The sequence below is a fragment of the Mycetomoellerius zeteki genome, unplaced genomic scaffold, assembly GCF_001594055.1.
Source record: "Mycetomoellerius zeteki isolate Tzet28-1 unplaced genomic scaffold, Tzet1.0 scaffold105, whole genome shotgun sequence".
NCBI classification, from domain to species: Eukaryota; Metazoa; Arthropoda; class Insecta; order Hymenoptera; family Formicidae; genus Mycetomoellerius; species Mycetomoellerius zeteki.
Genome location: NW_017255965.1, coordinates 2,245,082 through 2,264,492, shown reverse-complemented (window position 1 = coordinate 2,264,492; position 19,411 = coordinate 2,245,082). Strand labels below are relative to the sequence as shown.

General features: G+C 36.6%; 1 protein-coding gene across 1 annotated transcript; it reads left to right on the top strand.

Annotated features, from left to right (window-relative positions):
- The first annotated feature begins 7,105 nt into the window (after positions 1–7,105).
- Positions 7,106–10,331, top strand: LOC108721477 (uncharacterized). The gene is made up of 4 exons (XM_018446034.1): positions 7,106–7,223; positions 7,950–8,149; positions 9,209–9,352; positions 10,093–10,331. Exons 1-4 carry the CDS (start codon positions 7,217–7,219, stop codon positions 10,177–10,179), a joined length of 438 nt encoding a protein of 145 aa, XP_018301536.1. The 5' UTR covers positions 7,106–7,216; the 3' UTR covers positions 10,180–10,331.
- The last annotated feature ends 9,080 nt before the right edge of the window (positions 10,332–19,411 follow it).

Genomic DNA, 19,411 nt, shown 5'->3' with positions numbered 1-19,411 from the left:
CCTGCTGTTATGCGCAATGAAACGTCGCTATATTCGCGGAAAAGTATACTGTAATGCAGACCGTTGAGTGTTTCCATGACTTCAATTTTGTAAGCGAGCGCATATCGGAAAACGCATTGCGAGGCCGTCAGTTTCCTCGTTCGTCCTTGACCCGCAATCGCAATGGATCTCTAATTTTACCTAAAGGATTATGAAACAGTAATGCAAGCAAATTATATATAACGACGTATAACGATGATAAATGACGGATTTTAATTGTTTATGTAAACAATTTATTCAGATACAGTGATAATGAATATATAATGAACTTTGATTGTTTTGAATAAAGTTTAATGAGAGAATTACGGAAAAACTATTAATAAGAAGAAAGACATTCAACACAATCAGGAAGATATGTTAATCAATATTATTTTAGCTTTGTTATTTTTATTTCAGATTAGATTTATTGAGAAAATATATACTCAAATTATTCGGGAAGTAAATATTATTTCTTTTATAATTTTTTTTTTAACAAAAACAGTAGTACAAAACACATTCACAAATATTGTGCAACTTTATCTGAGAGCATTTATGGTTGATGCAAGTAGTAAGTTCCACGATCTAGTCAGACCGTTTGCAGCGAAGAACGAGACTTCTCGCGAGTTTAAAAGCTTATGTCTGATTATATTTTTTTTCATCTTTCAGAAATATTAGTCTTCAGCTACCCACTCTTGCTCAGAAATAAATTTACAGCGTTTGTTATTTCTAAAATCAATGTTTAAGTGACGATAATGTATATAGCATAATGGTTTTAAAAAGAAATCGAGAAACAATAAGCATTATTTAAGATAATAGCATACTGTAATAGTACAACGTGTTGGCAAATAATTGGGATGACTGTGAAATGTGTACTGGAGTATTTCGAACTCGTGCCGCGAATCTCAAGGTGAGCCTCACTTAAGCGCAAGGAAATGAGACGCAAATCCGTCATAATTAAGAACCGGTGCGAGAAACGCGCGGAGGATGAAGGAAACGGTTAAGGGATATAGGTTCAGGGGTGCGGAGGTAGGAAGTCGCGTCGGCCGACTGGAAGTTTAACGAACTCGAACAAAGAGAAAGAGCCTTCAACAACGAGGGACGAGAATTGACGAATGGGATGCTGCTGGCGCTAGCTCTGCCTCCGCCAGGTTAGAGCAGAGGGTGTGCACGTACATTTTCTCTCTCATTCTCGTCCCCTCTTCTCAATCCTCTCTCCCTTCCTCCCACCCACCCTCTCTCTCTCTCTCTCTCTCTCTCTTTCTCACTTGCTCGCACGCTTTAGCCATCATGGAATAGCGGCGAGCCCCCGTGTATTACGAGCCAGCCACCCCCATAACACTACCCCTTGGTGCTGTATCGATCCATCGCGGTGCCAGCTTCGAGCTCTCCCTCCACCTCGAACGCTAGAGACTTCGGCGTTGTGCGACGCGACGCGACGCGTCGCGTGGCGGGATTGCTTGAACAAAGAAAACGCGATACTGCTGTGGAACCTTTGCGGTGTTTCTTTGTTTTCTGTTGACGGAATTCTCCGAGACTCGCATCTTTCTCGGTTGTTGCGTATTCACCGGGCGAAAGGATGCTGACATGGAGTAATCGCAAGACTCGTCTTGAAAAAAAACATTCTTCTTTTTACTCCTGAAATTAAAACGATTAATGTATGACGAGGATTTTTAACTGCCATTAGTAATGGTTTTTTACTTTAATTACGTTAAATAACCCGACGATATTCAGGAATTGTCGGCTATTGTGCCACCTCAGTTGGCTCAGCCAACAGCTCGAGCTTTGCTTGCCTTTGTTAGCCTTTCGCCGCTAAAATAACATTCGCCGAGGAATTACTGGCTAACTCAGAATTCTTAATGGTGATTTAACAATTGTAAGTGATATAACAGAAGCCGTTAAAAAAATTGTGCTTAAAAGCTATCAGAGATTTAAAGATTTGAGAGATTATACTTGAACGAAATTAATATAAATAGGAATTAAGCTGAACAAAAACAGCAAGAAATTAATAAGATTTAAACAAACTTCGCAAAATGATATTTTCGTAAAATATTTCATTTTCTATGTTCGTATCAACCGAGATAAATACAAGACATTTAGCGATATGTAAACAGACGTCTAATTTAAACATAGCATCGAATCGAGTAGTATTATCGAAGTTTCGACTTCATCCTTTCTGTCTCGAGCAATCTCTGGATATATGCTAACGAATTTCGACGAATTTTTACATTTAATTCAAAGTATACAGCTACGTTTCTGTTCGCATATTAAAGAGCTTCCATTAAAAAGGATCTCTATCACGGTACGAATAAAAAAATTACCAAACAGCAAAGAAAAATGTACTTTGTTTTTTAATCCTTTTTGTCATCATAAAGAAAGTCTAGCGATTTGTTTCCCGATTCTATATGGCGAGAGTTAACTCGTTCCGTATATATTTATTTGAGATTAAAAAGATTTGTATAGTATCATTTTTTCGGAGATTATTGTAATTATTTTACGAAGATTAATTATCGACGTTTCACAAAGGATTACCATATTTGAATTACAAGAAAAAAATACATATGTACATACACATATTATCTTTTTAAAAGATAATAATCTCGGGACAATAGAAGGAGGTATAATTATTTTATGCGTTAAATGTGGGTATTTCATAAAACAAAATTTTTGCAATAATTTTTATTGACAATTCTTATTAATATAATTTTCTAAATATAAAATTTTAATTAATGATCAGAAATTTTATGACCTTAAGAAGAATACATGTACTTCAAAAGAGTACGGCTGGTAATCATACTTGCGAGTAATATCACGTCGAATCAATTACGGACATCTACAAAAATTACAATTATCTTTAACCTTTAAGTAAATAAGTAGGGTGGTTAGAACACTCCAAACAAATTTTATTTTTATAGTTATATTTTTTAACAGTGTGTATAAAGTTAAATTTATAGAGGAAGGTCACCGATACCGACATACCACTTTGTTTTTAGACAATATTTCTTAAACGAAAGGTAAAAATACAACTTCAAAAACATAAATATAAACTAAAAAAATGTCTTCTATCAGATAGTATAAGCAGTTTTTATAATACTGTTTTCAATTTTGCAATAATTAAGTTTTTCGTAAGTTATGCAAAAATGAGCATCTGACAAAATAGACTCCAAAACTGACATAGTAGGCAATAATGCCAACATTCCTATTCTATAAATAAAAATATATCCTATTCTGTAAAGAAAACTAATTTATGAAACTATAAACATTTAAAATGACATAATATTATCAATAATACAGTCACCATTATTTTAATTACGCAATTTGCAAAAGAACACCATAAGAATTTTCTTCTTAGATTCATAGAATTTGTTTTTAGCTGATTTGGTATAGAAATAAGCCACTAAATATATGAATTATGAGTTTGTACTTCTTTAATTAGCTAAACAGATCACGTTTTTATTATTATTAGTAAGGTGCAAAAATTAGTTTTTAAGAAATAAGGGGATGTCGACTTTAAGAGACCTATGTCAGTATCGGTGACTTTCTTCTATTATATATTCTGTTATATATTTATATATTGAGATAGAGGAATATAAAAATTTTAAAATATTTAACTTTAAGACTTCTGGCAGTTCTTTTTAATTTTCTTTTCTAGAACAAGATTTTTAAGATAACTGTATAGAAATAACTGTATAGTGTTGTAGCCACCTATCTACTTAAAGATTAAAGAGATTAAACTCTTCAAAGGATGTATAAAAGTTTAAAATATCTCTCGGAGATCGAGTTATTTTAAATATTTCTAGTTATCCGCATGGATATATAACGTCATCATATTTAACATGTTAACGTTCAAACGCCTTAAACAGGTCGGAGAGTCGCACTTGACACGTTAACATGGCATTACTCATGGATGTGCATGTTGAATGCAGCGTAAGCGTGATACGGAATAAACGCGGTATCGCGCACGCTCGGTCCGACGTTTTGTCGAGTGAGACAAATGAATCCTTTTGGAACATTGACTACCGGCAACGTATTTGCCAGCCGCCACTCCGCTGGCGGAATTGTTTTGTCGGCTTAAAGCGCCGGCCAGGGTGTTTTGTTCGGTTCAGCGGCTTGAGCAATTCTCTTGTTCTGTGCCTGCCGCCGTGGAATCTACCCCGCTGTGCGTCTGCTATGCGTACAGCACTTCTGCTTGAATCCTGTGATTTAACGTTCGTTAGAAAGGCGAGCGCTTTCGTTAAGCGAAATTAACCTAGTTTTGCCGTCGCACTAATTGAAGCAAGTTGCTATAACACGAAAATGTTTATCTTTGCGGATAATGACGACAATTCGCTCGGAATTAATAGATCTAATAACACTGAAACAAATATCCCCCACTAAACATTGTAATAATTCATGTATATGTTTTTTGCGCGAATTTGTTATATATCTAGAGATTTATATTATTATATTGGTATACGTGTTGTCACATATTTAGAATTTATATTGCACATAAATTTATCGATGTTTATAAAAGAAAAATTGTTCTAATTCTGGAAAATATATAATCTCTGCTATTTGATTTGTTTCATATAATATATATATTTTTTTTTTATTAAAGTAGCGTTTTAATGTACATTGGCAATTGTTATTGAGAATTTTTGAACAACTAGAACGAATGCTGCAATATCTTTTCTGTCGTGTCAATAGTATTGGGCAAATATCATCTTGATTCCGATATTTTATGTCAGCTTGGGTTACACACTATATATATATATATGTATATATATATTCTTTTTCCGCTGTATATATATGTATATATATATATACATCAGAAAAAGGAAAAAAAAGAAAAGAACGATCACGGTGCGAGCGAAAGCGTTAGTCATAAAGGGACGAGGGAGTTATATCCATGAGATAGCACTTGCCTTAGCAAATCCATTAAAGCACCCTCGAGCTTAAATCACCCTTCTTGCATATAAGAGCACGGCAAAAGACACTTCTGTCTCATCTCTTTCGATTAAATGTCTCGAATTTCGGACGCTATCCGTCACATCAGATCCGTCGCATCCGATATACAGAATTTTCAAACGAGACTGATCGTTAGATGCTTACCTCTTTTTTACGCTCGAAGCGACTTGCGCGCTCGTTATACGTCTCATTAAACGAACAGACTGCCTTTGCTCTAAATACATTACCTGTGGCACAATTAACTACGGATCAGCGATTAGAGAAGGCAGGCGATTCCGGCGAAAAAGAACGAACCTTTTATCTTACTAATTTTATCCGTGATTTTAACGGGAACAGTAAACGATCGCTCTTCCATGTGCATACAGACATACTACTTAAAATAAATGTCACCTAAAGTTCGATTACACCTGTATTTTCTCTCATTATATAATATGTGTCTTCTAACAAGATTTTACCTGACGATAATGACCAAACACTCTACGCGCGATCGCTCAAAGTGTGAATCATGAATCGCGTAACTCGTGTATTTCTGTGTGCGACACGGAGATACATAAGAGATGGACTTCTCTTCGCTCGAGCGCGGCAAATCGCTCGTTTCCTGCCGCGCACGAATGAGAAAGTTCATTCCTCCGCAGTCGTGCATTCCTCGCGAGGCACGATTGCGACGTTTACAGCGACGAGAAAATAACGGGTCTTCTTTACTCGAGACTGTCCGATTTGAGCTTTGTTCTTCTCTCTCTCTCTTTCTTTTTTCTCTCTTCCTAAATACGATTGATAAACTTGCACTGTGTGAAGTGACAAATTACTGTCTGCTCTGAAAATTTAATTTGTATTCCATTTATCAAAATTTTAATGGGATCATGCGTTTCTTTTTTTCATTTTTAATAAGTTCAAACAGTCTAAAATAAATTGTTTGTGTAAATATACCGAGTAAGTATTTGATGTAAGTATGGTATATCGAGTAGCGCAAATTTGCGACACGTAATACATTAATCACTGTTACGTGCAAACAGGGATAGGCAAAATACTCAAAAAATTGTATTTAAATATAAAATACAAAATACTCTCAAAAAAGTATTCAAATACGAAATACAAAATACTCAAAAAATTGTATTTAAATACGTTATTTTAAATACATATATTTCAAATACTGCCCACTATTACCTTGTAATCGTCGGTTAATTTAACCGAGGTTGGCAAAAAATTCTAGAATTGGAAAGAGATAATGAATAAGTTGGACCTCGGTTAAGAGTTAACCGTAAGTTGTGAAACTGACCCTTAATAAGAAAATAATGAGACACAACGCTATAGGTGCGTTCTGATTCACGCATGATGTGCATGATGTATCATTTATCCTAGTTGTTTACCAAATGTAAACAAGGATAAATGATGCATTATGCACATCATGCGTGAAATGGAACGCACTTTAGGTTGAGTCAACAATAATATGATTTTAACTTTCATCAAAACAATTTTTACATAATTTAAATGTATTTAGTATTTACAAATTTACAATAAAATACAAAATACTAAAAAAAAAGTATTTAAATGCAAAATACAAAATACTCTGAGAAAAAGTATTTAAATATGAAATACAGAATACAAAAATGTATTTAAATACGTATTTTAAAAAAGTACTTCAAATACTGCCCACCTCTGCGTGCAAGATAAAACAAATTCATAATAATCGATCTGATCGCATATGTATGTCATCGAGAACAAATAAAGTAATCGAAAGGCGAAGTACAACATATTTCGCTCACTATAGTGACTCCTTTATTTGTTCTCGATGACATACATATGCGATCAGATCGATTATTATGAATTTGTTTTATCTTGCACGTAACAGTGATTAATGTATTACGTGTCGCAAATTCGCGCTATTTTATCGATATATTTACATCACTTTTCGTCATACAACCGTGAAGTTAAAGTAAAAGTTGTAACAATGAGATTATTATAGGTATGGAATCACGTCGCGTGATATGACGAATGAATAGCATAATATGGCTCATGTGTTCGAACATGGCATTTTGCGTGCCACAGGCTCTATGTAACATGCGTTTCCGTGCTGATAAGATTGATAAGGTCTCGACTGGTGGGATTGCGACTTCAGCTCGTTTACGCCCAAAGTATAGACACGTTCAGTGATAATTCTCACTTAAACGTGTCGCCACGCAAATCGTCACTTGTACTATTTAATTATTCATCGTAGCGTGATAGTACGACAGCGGATTTCTATCAAAGAACAATAATGCCTGGTAAGCAGTGATATTGAATAAAATTCATATGTAAATAGGTAAAAGTCATAGGTAAAATCATAGGTAAACAGGTAAAAGTAATAATCAAATTACGAAATAAATACAAAGTTGGTTTTAGGATACGATTTTAAAAAATGAAGACGAAATACGATTCTATTTTTATAATTTATTATTTATTATATATTAAAATAATAAATATGTTGAATATTTTAATATAATTATTTTAATAATTATAAACTATTAAAAAATTTCTTGATCATTTGTATTCGCTTTATCTCATTTAAAAGTTTTCTGATAATAAGTATTTTGAAAAACGATTTTTTTTATGATTATATTAACAATATATATATATACAATTGTAATTATAACAAAATGGTTTCATAATTGTTTCATTTATTTATTAATCATTTAAAAAATATTATGAAGGGTATAATATTTCGATAATTATCGACAAACATGATAAATCAAAACGTGAAAGTTCAACGTGAAAGTTAATAATCTTTTTGTTATCTTATAAAGTTTTTCTTTTTGTGATAAAAAAATGTGATAAAGTTTGCTTAATAACCAATGTAACGATTACTCATTTATTTACTTACTTGTGAGAATCGATGTGATAAATAACCGATACGATAAGAAGGCACGATAAATTCTGATTGGAAATCTTGAAATACGTCAACATTACGAGCGACCTCGTGAAAGTATCGTGATTTGATGGTTCTATTGTAGGATACAAATGGGTCAGATGGCCGTCTTCCTGTGTCGACCGTAATATGATGATCTCCATCGGCAGGGATCTGGACGGTATGAATCTCGTCATAGGTCGTGCCATGCACCAGGGTGACATGCTACCGGCGAAAGTGAAGCCGGATCATGGAGTTGCCTACGTGAGCTACAGAGGTGCCGAGCACATAAAACATGACTTTGAGGTATAACTGATCGCGAGAAACGAGAGATTCGATTCTCTTCGTTATTTCACACGTTGACATCGAGTTGGAATTTAAACGAAATTATTTCTCTTCCAATTACGTGAAATAAAGTTCCAATTACACGCCGTTGTTCGAACGCCATCAATCGCGTGTCAATTATTTTCATTTAGTTATCTTTTACGACATCGTAATTTTAATCAATCTGTAATTACGTAACGCGAACTACATTTTTATGTGTTTCTGCCTCCGCATCGATAGTTACGAGCGCACTGGTTTCATAATGCTCCTCTTTTCCTTAATAAGCGAATTAAAGAGTTCACGTAAAACCTTACATAACGTAACCCACGAACGCATTGCCTTTTACCTCTATATCCCTGGCGTATCTCATTTCGATGGCAAAGATAAGATTACGACTGTGCGATCGAGCGAAGTGTGTTAGTCATGGATATTTGCACGGCGATATTCTAGAAACGATTGAGCGCGTTTTATTGCCCCGACAAATCCTCTTCCAGTTTCCCTCCATTTTCGCAATCATTTCCTCCCTTGATGAAGTCGTAGCAAATCCGGGACACCTTCTATACGAATGAAATGACGTATAATTTAATTTATTATCTCTCCGATTGGCAATAGCTGTCATCGATATTCACTATTCTTAAAAATACTGAGGGATAATAGTGGATAATCCTCGACAACTTTCCAGATAAAACAAAAAACGAAAGCACAAGGATAGCGAATGCAGGACGAAACGTATTATTCAGTATTGATCGGTAGCGGGATTCGATGCGTTACTGAAGTACATCCTTTCGATCCCGCATTAGGCGGACCCTTTGTTTGCTATTTGGCGTGCACTCGATCGCGTTCGTCCAAATCAATTTCTTCTCGACTCGGCTTACACAGCCGCACGATCGTCCGCGGGCTAATCTATTTGCATCGGGTGGGGTCGGAAGGAAAGTGCGAAGTACGTCGCTTTGTTGGCTGGATTCGAGACCCCTTCCTTCTTTCCGTCGCGAAATCCAGGCGGATGTAATTCGAAACACAACGCTGGCTTTTGTACCTTAGGTATTGATGCCCGCCCATTTCAACTGGATCCGAGCGGGTCACGGTCACGTACCGGAATACGCGGTAGAGGCCGGGAGGACTGCGAACGGGGAAGTGCTCTACGTCGGCCGTGTTTATCACAATGGTGCACCCTGCGTAGGAAAGGTACGCTAGGAATCGGAACAATTGGCGCGTTTAAGCCGAGTGATTGTGAATATGATTAGTTGGATCTATAAGTAACAACCAATCATGTTCATTTGCTTGGTGAGCAGGCTAACTGTTTTGATGATTTGAACGCGCCCATTGTTTGAGTTCAACTGCTCGTTAATTTTAGCGAAACTGTAACATCGATTTGAACGTTCGGACGCTTACGTTATAAGCTTTATTCTATTTTTATCGCTCATTACATACGGAAAGAAGATAGAATGAAACTTACAGCGCGTGAACGTCCAAGCCGAACGCAGTCTGTGGTTGTTTTCCATGAGGAATACACAGATGACAGTGTAACACTGATGTGTTCAATACAAAGTGTTCCAACTATGACATAGTGTTACTTTACTGAATGTAAAAAGCTCTAAGTACGAGTGTGTACAATATGTTAGTGTTATCAATTTAAACAAAAAAATTATTTAGTAGCTATGCTTATTTTGTAATAAGACTGCAATCCTTCCAAAGAATTTTATAATTTAAGTCTATAAATTAAAATCATAAGTCTATTATAGATACACTAATACTTGTATAAAAAAGAATGGAAGACTATAATGCACTCTGATGTTATGTTATGAAACTAAACTGCTTGCCAACAATTACTTTACACGGTGTGACATAGCGTGTCCCAGCTGGAAAACAGCCTGTGCGAAAACGATCAGGGATCTTTACATATGCCTGAATCTATTGTTTAACAGATCCATAGAAGTCACGGTGTTCTGTACATTCCATTCGCTGGGAAGGAAATATCATACAAGGAGTATGAAGTCTTGGTGCAATATTAAATCTTCTACAATCATTTGCTTGTAGAAACACTTTCACCTGGAATAGTCGTGATTGACAAATAACGGATGGTTTATAATTGTGCGAAAAATGATTTCTATATAAGTATATTTTAGGATTAAACACATTTTACGTTGTATTAACAAATATGTATGATTGAAACATTTTGTTTAATATTGTTATTTTGTTCTTTATTTATATGTAAATACTTTTATAGGAAACAGCAATAAACGAAACAGTAATAAACAGTATACCGTAAATGGCGAATAGCGTTTCGAAACGTTCGCCATGTTTATTTATGAGGCTTTCTCGAAGTTAGATTAAAATTTTACAAAGTTGGCGGCGGAGAGTCGTGAGTTCTTATCTACCCTCGTTTAAGTTCTATTAGCATGAAGAGAAAGTAATTTATCGACGCTTAAGTTAATGCGGAAAGAAAGGGCATAACAGACTAAGCCAGGCTAATTTATACCGGCAATGGCGTCGCCATTTGCACCTCCTTTTGTAATTTTGGATTGTGATTACGGAGCGTTATGGCCCAATCGCGATTCGTCATGTCATTTGGGTCTTTGAATTGTATTTTCCACGCTTACGATGCGAGATGCTGTCACGAGCATCAAATGATTCAGCGGTACGTAAAGCGTGAGTCAGAAAATGCCGTAGTTCTCTGGAAGTTTACAACAAGCTATTTTCCATTACGTACAAATCTTATGTTCTGTAATTTTCAATGGAAAACAAAGACAAATATTAACGTCCAGTAAACTTTGACTTATTTTATCTACAAGATAAGATGAAGATTATGAAAATTTGAAAAAAATAAGAGTAAATTTTTAAAAGAATAATCATATAATTAAATAACTTATGATAACATACGTTGATAAATCGGGATTGAATATACAGAGTGACTCACAGAAAAGTAGTTCGGTCTAAATGTCAATATCAAAAGTTTTATCAGTCAGAACAAACTTCCAATGAAGAACGTCGCCAGAATAATTATGTGTTCTCTATTATAATTATATACTGTTGAAGATTATTTTACTTTAATATAACAGTTCGGCATACGTAATATTCGTGCATTTAATTTTAATAAAGGCACATTTATTAACGTTAAAACCGAGATACATTCTCTTGGACTTTTACAATTATCACAAAGCTACTCGAATCAATTACCACACGTATTTACTTAATCGCGGGGGTAAATTACACACGGAGTGGCTGCCTGTTTTCTTCATCGGTGGCGATTCAATTTTCACGCTCCTCAGTTAGGATCCGCGCTCGAGATAAATCCCAGATGCAAATAAATATTGCCGACTGCGCGAGGGAAACAAAGTTGGAAGCGTAAGCCGCCGTGACGCAACCAGTGGTCGTTTTCTGCCGCTCACCCGATAGATACTAAGCACGTGGCCGTTGCGGCATTATATTCCCATGGTTGGCACGTGGCCATTCGCTTCTTCATTTCCACGTCCTCCTTTTTCTCTCTCTTGTTCCTCGTCCCCCTCATTATTCCAGGCGGAATTGTTACTGGGGATTGCGCTATTTAATATTTTGATCGAGGAAAAGTGCGCGTTTGCGCAAGGGCGAGGGACAAGAGGAGGAGGAAGAGGCTTGCCCACGTGCAACCGATCGTCCCCTTTTGATTAATTTCGGCTCGGATCGACTGACGTGAACGAGTACGACGCGACGCTCGACAAAAGAGCCCGGGGGCGAGCACGAGCGAGGAGGGGCTAAATAAAAAAAATGGCAACAGCTGGCAGCGGGACCAGAATCGGGCGGACAATGCTGCTTAGGTTGAGGGCGAACCACCCCTCTCATCGCCGAATCGCCGACGCGAGTCGATTGACACGCGCGCGATCATCCTCGCGTAGTGTGCACGTTACGCCATAATTGACAATGTGGATGAGCGAAAGGGGAGCGACGTTTATTAAGCTGATGAGGAGGACGAGTCCAACTCGGCTGAACAGGATTTTCAAATGATGAGAACGATAATACGAGAGTATTGTTAGTTCTTAGTTCTGAAGCTGGGGGAATTTGATAATGAGATCTTCTTAAGCGAGAATCAAACAACGTTTTGCGCGATTGTCGCATTTCGAATGTCGAGCTTATAAATTTGAGACGAAACATTTCGCAGAACATATATCTTGTTGACGTTTTCCGGCAAGGATCAGTGTAACACAGTTATTCATGAATCATTACATCCATGTTGTTTGTCAACGTTAAACAAGGCTGGAATAATTCGTTGTGTTACATTGTGTCCTTGTTGAAAAACGTCTTATATCCGGATTTACAAATATTGATAAATCGTCGAAACCATTCCCCAAGATAAAAAGATTCCTTCATCCAAGTTTGCTTTTTGCGTTATCGCATCAGTTTCCACGATATCGATATGTGACTGTAAGTAAATAGTGACTTACATCACAAAATAAAAGACTTCATGTCGATCGTTTTCACGTCTGTCTACAATTTTCATCGTTTCCTCTATCGTACCTCCTTCGCACTCGATTGGATCTTTTCTTTTTTTTTTTTTTTATTTATGTCTGCGGTCCGGAAATCGCTGGCGCTCGCGTATCGATATACTGACTAGATAAATCCGCGCTTATTGCGGTTTACGTCAATCGTATCGTCGAAGCGCAACAACGGAAAACTCGTTACAAAAGTATTCACTCATAATATTGCTGTTATTCGACATGTGTGTTGAAGGGAGTATTCAAAGATTGGTCCAAAAATATTAAACAAAATAGATTTTCATGTAACTCATCAAATATTCTACTCATCATATGGAATCATACTGGTGAAAGGATTTTATATATCAAATCAATAAAACAAGTAGAACCTGATAGATCATCCCATTTCTCGAAATTTGATAATGAGAGAAAAAAGCTGAAAGATTCGCAGACCATTTGAATGATTGAGAGAATGCACTGCGAAATTCATAAGATTAAGAAGGTTCGATAGAGAGACATATACAACGTATACATTAATGTTTATATTTTAAACAAACTATATACATATAAAAGTTATGTTTATAATACCTTATTTTTATTGAATAATACATTTTTATAACCTATTTATTTGTTATTTTTATTGTTGAAAACTAAAATTTTAAAAAATAATAAAAATCTAAATATTTTTATGGTACTTTAAGTATTCAAAATGATTTGCAAAGTGTCATTGCGATTTATCGATTAATTACAAAGATTTAGAACAAATATCTATCGTATCTCCTGGAATTGCTGAAAAGAATGGAACGTTATTCGAAAGGCGGCACAGCCTTTATCCCAAGTCGCCATATTGGCCCTTCTTATCATTTCTACATAAAATCTTTTCACCAATATTCTATGACCCAATATAACGTTTGATAGAAGTTTCATGAAAATCTATTCAATTTAACATCTTAGACCGATCTTTTCATACTCCAATTCACCAATATTCTTCCTTACAATTTACGTCTTCAATATATTTTAAAACGTATATGTTCCGCAGATCTTTTTGGTTAAAAAAGAATCAGTTTTTTAGTCCATAGTTACAAAATAAAAATCGGAATTTGTTTCTATAAATCGATGCCTTGAAAAAAATGGGATTAATGTTCTGATGGAAGAAACATTAGCGGGTTCGATCCAATTTGTTCGTATCGAGCTTTGTACATCGAATGTACTGTTGCGAGTGCAACATTTATTTTATTTGGATAAACACGTTTTTTGGAAGGTACATCGGGTCACTCGTAGAGACGAATCCATCCACGCATATGGCGCGGAAGATACGACAAGCAAAACCAGAATCGGGATCCGGGTTCGAGAGCAGAGAGGGAGAGAGAGGACAGCTGCTCCCCCCGCTGCGTCGAGAGCACAGCGACAGCTGCTGTTTAGTATTGAGAATCCGCCGATTCCATGATAGGGTGAGTCTATAGCTGAAACGATACGTAAGTATGAAACTGCAATCGCGACTGGTTCCAACAATAAAATCTCGTTTTATCGTGTCAAACGTTAAAGAAGTCGTAATTAAAAGAATAACACACATTGCCTCTCCTTCTCTTCTTTTTTTTATCTTAATTTTAATATGCATCACATTGTATTCACGTTTTATTTTACTTTATATTTTTATTTTACTTTTATAGTTATACACATCTTTTCCTTTCCATTTAATCTTTAGCTTTTACCGTTTATTTACCTCTGTCTGTCATAATTCGCTTTCTCTTAAGTTTCAATTTATTTTGCATGTTCTTAGACGGCTTGCCACAGAATTTCAAATAAACGCTTCTCTCTCTCTCTCTCTTTTCCCTCTCCTTCTCTATCTCTCATGTTTATTACTTCTGTGCCAAAAGCGATTATAAATTTTTTGGGAAAATATATTCTTATCATATCATTATTCTTATTTTACTATGCAACGCTTTCTACGTAATCAAATTCGAGTTCTATACATGATACAGCCATTTTTTAAATATATATTTTAAATATATAAAGTATTAGCAAAGTATTAGATGCAAGACGTATAATCTTCTTTTTATAATCTTGCCGTATAGTAACCACGTAATCACAGTATAGTATTTAACGATTAAATTAAGCACCTTAGTACAAAAGAATGTTGAACTCCAAATTAAATTCAGACGCACTTCGATACATGGTCCGTTCCTAGTACTTCTTCAAATAAATGTGAAAGTCAATTTTCTGAAAATCCTGACATATACATACAGTTAGCTCGAGTGCTTCTCGTTGCTCTCTGTTTTAATCTGATTATATGGCACTGCCGATACTAATCAATTTAAACGACAGAGCGTGCATTTCCCATTTACAGGGTCGACGAGGCGAACGTGTGCTGAACGACAGCCCGTTTCGCGTGCTTAACGCATATCCATTATTCGCGGTCCACGCGAGTGAGCTTTTCACTGTTGTCTGCAACAGGCACGCGCGCGCGGCGTGCATTGCAGGATGATAACGGGATTCACGCTCTCTCGCGTGATGCACGATACGCGCTTGTAGCTCCCATTCCCGGTTTTTCAAAACGAGCTTTTTCTCCTCGTCGCGCGATAATCGTCAAGTTGGCACGGGCCCAACCATACACTAACAGGTTAGCGTTCGAGAGCTACAGGGAGCAACCCGCGTGCAAGGGGGGCCCCTCCGACGACTATGGGGGTCACAGGGTGGTCCTCGCGATTTCGCGGATCCTCTCCCCTTCGTCCTTTCTCGCTCGTGCCGCCCTTCCCGTCTGCAGCTGCGCCGCTAACGCGAGCCCCAACACCATCTGCCATTAGAGGCTGCACGCGTTTTTCCAGCCGTGTAATGGCCTCGTAACAATACGGAATGTACTATAAGATCTCGATTGCCCTCGTGAGGACAGTTTCTCCCGTTCGAAGTTATAAAGAAATATCATCCGAGCGTGTGTTGTATGTTGTATGTGCGATTACTGTAATCGCAGTTCATTTTCAATTATTTATTGGTGCGAATAATAGCGGCAATGAGAAATGCGTATAAATGAAGTGATGAGAATTGTTTGAAATTAATCACGCTTGTGTATTCATTGATCGCAAAGAAAAATTGGTAATTTTTTTTAATCACTAATTTGTGTATTGGTGTTATAATTGTAAATCATTTTTCTTTGATCGATCAGTAATAATATTGTTGAACTTTAACAACAATTTAATTATAAAAATTTAATTTAGGATCAGAACTAAAACTGCAACGCGCCAGCAAGTATTATAGAATCACTGGACATTTTAATTAATATACGAAATTTCTATTTAAAAATTTTTTTAATGAAATTTTTAAAATCGAATTTTTTCACCGCTCTTTTTAAATATGATTAAATATATAATGTATATATGTATAATTGCATATAACTAAAAAAACTTTATATATAATACATATATATAAAATTCACATATATACACTAATATGCTCGCGACAGCCTATGAAATCGATTTTATATTCTCGCGCTTCATACGATTTTGTAGGGAGAGCCACGCAGAAATTAGCATAACTAAAGGCGAATAGAGGGGGTGCGAGCATGACACGCGACATAAGGGGTGCAACAATAGCCAAAGTGACGATCCTGCGTCTGCAGCGCACGGGCGTGGTTCTGGATAGTTTCAAAAAAAAACTTCGTGGTCCTGTCACATAATGACAAACCGGCTTCACAAAAAGCTTACTTTTTTCATTGCAGATCTGCACGCTATTCAATGTGAGGCATTGAGCACGACAGATGTAAAAGCAAGAATTATTATAGCAACGCTTGAGCAACACTAGCAACAACAAAAAAAGAAATGGAAAAGAACAGTCGATCGATTCGTAGTCATTAATCGATGAATATATGAATCTCTCCCACAAAATTACAAATGAACGTATCAGCAATATATTTCGAAGTCGGTCCAAGAAGTTATTCATGATTAATAAATCTTTCTTAAAAATATACATATCTTTACACAAATCAGTATACGATTTACCAGTTTTATTATTCAGAATGTTTTACACAGAGAAATATTTTTGTTCGTAAAAATATTGCTCGTTATTTTCTGCTGCAGTTTTTCTTGACTACTCAAGTTTCCCATGCGCGACGTGATCGTGCACACAAATTGTACCGGCCATCAGAAGGTAACTGCTAGGCTTTTACGGGCTTCGAGCATCTGGCTTTCCCGAAGCATCCACGGATACGTTTAAAAAATTAAAAGTTAAGACCTCCAGAGAATCAGCCCCTCCTTTCCGTTTTGTTGGTGCTTCGCGAGGAAATACGTGAGAGGCGCAACATGAGTCGACCTTTTTCCTTAGAGCGAGTTTATCGGTTAATAAATTTAGAAATTAAACGAAACGTACAATGAATTACGTGCACCATTAATTTTTACACGATATAAATTTCTCCATAAATTTCTCCATAAATATGAAATGGCATCATTAACCAATGAGATATCTTATTTTATTTAATATGATAGTTTTACTTATTTTGATTGGAATAATCAAATAACATGGTTAAAATTTAACGATTTGATTACAAAGATTTAATTTAGAGTTAAAACTGAAACTGCGACGCAACAGAAATTACTAGAACCACCGGATACTTTAATTAACGTGGAATTTTCATTTCAAAGCTTTTTAAAAACCACTTGACGGTCATCGACATACGATACGATAGAAAGGGATGACTATTCGGGATATTGCATCGTTTTTCACAGCAGAACATCACAATCACACGTGGAACTGCAAATGAAATCATAGTTTCGCTCTGTGCTCTCGCATCGGAGAACAAATATCGCAGCGATATTCATGGTTCGGACGTTATCATTGGAAACTGCCAGATGTACACACGAGAAACCCTTGGTCTCATGCCTACCGTGCGTTATACGAACACACGTACATACGTATGCGTATATGAACTCACACACCCTGAATATATGCGTGTACTTCGATCAGTCGCGTGGGTGGCGTGCGTATCCGTCATGTGGAAGCCAATCGATAAGGGCGTAAGGGTGCGGGAGAACAAAGAAGGAAGCCCGCATATGTCGCTCCGCCCATCCTTTTCGGATGTAAACGGGCCCTCCTGATGGCCGATGAAACGAGAATTCATCCTAGTTGTTTGCTCGCAGGCGGTCTTTATGAATGTATGAGGGGATTTAAGGGTGGTCCCCGTACGCGTTATGTACGTTGCACGCAGGGCGCAAGTGAGACGAGCGAGAATAGAGAATTGTCTGCATCGAGGAGATAAGATTTCAATCCCTAAATTCGCGGTGTGTTCGAATGCGAACGATTTGTCAAAGGATGTATTCCGCGCTGTTTCATCCAAGGAAGAGATATTGGCTCAATTCAATAGATGCAACAATTCGTACGAAATCGTCGAAGGTGGTAAATTGAAAACAAGACATATTGGAAAAGATGTTGCTGCTCTCTCTCTCTCTCTCTCTTTTTGTTATTGATATTTTGTGAAATATCTCTATATCGAACTGTTTAATCTCGTCATAATTAATTAACGTTAGGCTTAGTGCTTTTTGAAAGTTTTATTTAAAGTATTTCATATCTAATAATTGAAGAGATCAAATAAATACCGCTCAAATTGAAGTATTACATCACAGGAATAAGTCGTAACTAAATTCTCCCTCACGAATTTCAAAATTTTCGCCGCGGTATTATTCGCGTAATAGAGAATACTCAATTCCCTGCACAAAGGAATTTTTAACTACAGCTCTTTGATATAATCTTTTCGGTAGACGTCGCGACGATATTCACCGACAAGCATCACCGTAATTGAATAATTACGGGAGTCGTCGTTTTCGCGGTGAACTCGTGCTCATTAAAACTCGCAAAAGCGTATCTTTGATCTCGATCGCGACGGTGCGACGGCTCCGAAATATGTCAAAAGGACACCGAAGAAGGATCTACGTGGATGGTGGAGCGAACAGGGTGAAAGGTAGAGAGATAAAGACGAAGACGGATCTTAATTAACTACCCTGACTCTTGGTGGCTGTTCGAATGACCGAAGATGTCCAAGTCTCGTTATCGTCGCGTCTAACGCGGGGACTAAAGTCTCTTTCAGCCGGTGCTTGCACTTAATAAGCGCACTTCGTAGCTGAGGTCGAATTGCTCGCGATTCGAATGTAAATCATGTCGAAATTGGCGAGGTGCAGCCAAGAGGTCGACCTAAAGCATTTCGCTTTGAAACCCGTTTGAACCGATTTAATGTAAGACAAATTGCGGGTGAACTCAATCATGACCGGCGTTTGCGCTCAAAAATCAACGGTAGCACGTGTATGCGATACGTGAGAGATGTATTCAAATAGACTACAAGAATACAGTGTAATTTCGACACAAAGTCACGCTTGATAGAACTATATTTTTATTTCATAAAAAGGGTTGAGTTTTTTTATCTTTGTCTCATGCATATTAATAATTCTCACAGAAATCAAAGGATTACGTAACACCGACGCCAACTTCTCTACGTAACATTGTACCACAGAAAAACAACATTTACCTATTCAAGGCGGTTGTCATTATATAACTATAATTATAAAGTCGCTCGTTAAGCTAAAATTGTATCGATAATCAAGCTTTTATTTTTCACTGATATTTATCCGTAAATATAAGAAGTCCGTTTTCGCGTTATAAGTAATTCGAGAGATTCGCAACCTCGAAAGAATTATTTTCATAAGCGTGACAAAGTGTTCACGTCATGAAAAAAAATGTTATCAGTGTTATAATGTCCGCTCTCAATTCTGTAAAACTTTTTCCATCGTGCTATCGTAAAAACCGATATGATATTTTA

What these genes read in the sequence shown, in the direction of transcription:
- LOC108721477 (XM_018446034.1), top strand. An exon ending in ACATAAAACATGACTTTGAG is followed by an intron (nt 8,150 to 9,208) that starts GTATAACTGATC and finishes TTTGTACCTTAG; the next exon opens with GTATTGATGCCCGCCCATTT. An exon ending in GTGCACCCTGCGTAGGAAAG is followed by an intron (nt 9,353 to 10,092) that starts GTACGCTAGGAA and finishes ATTGTTTAACAG; the next exon opens with ATCCATAGAAGTCACGGTGT.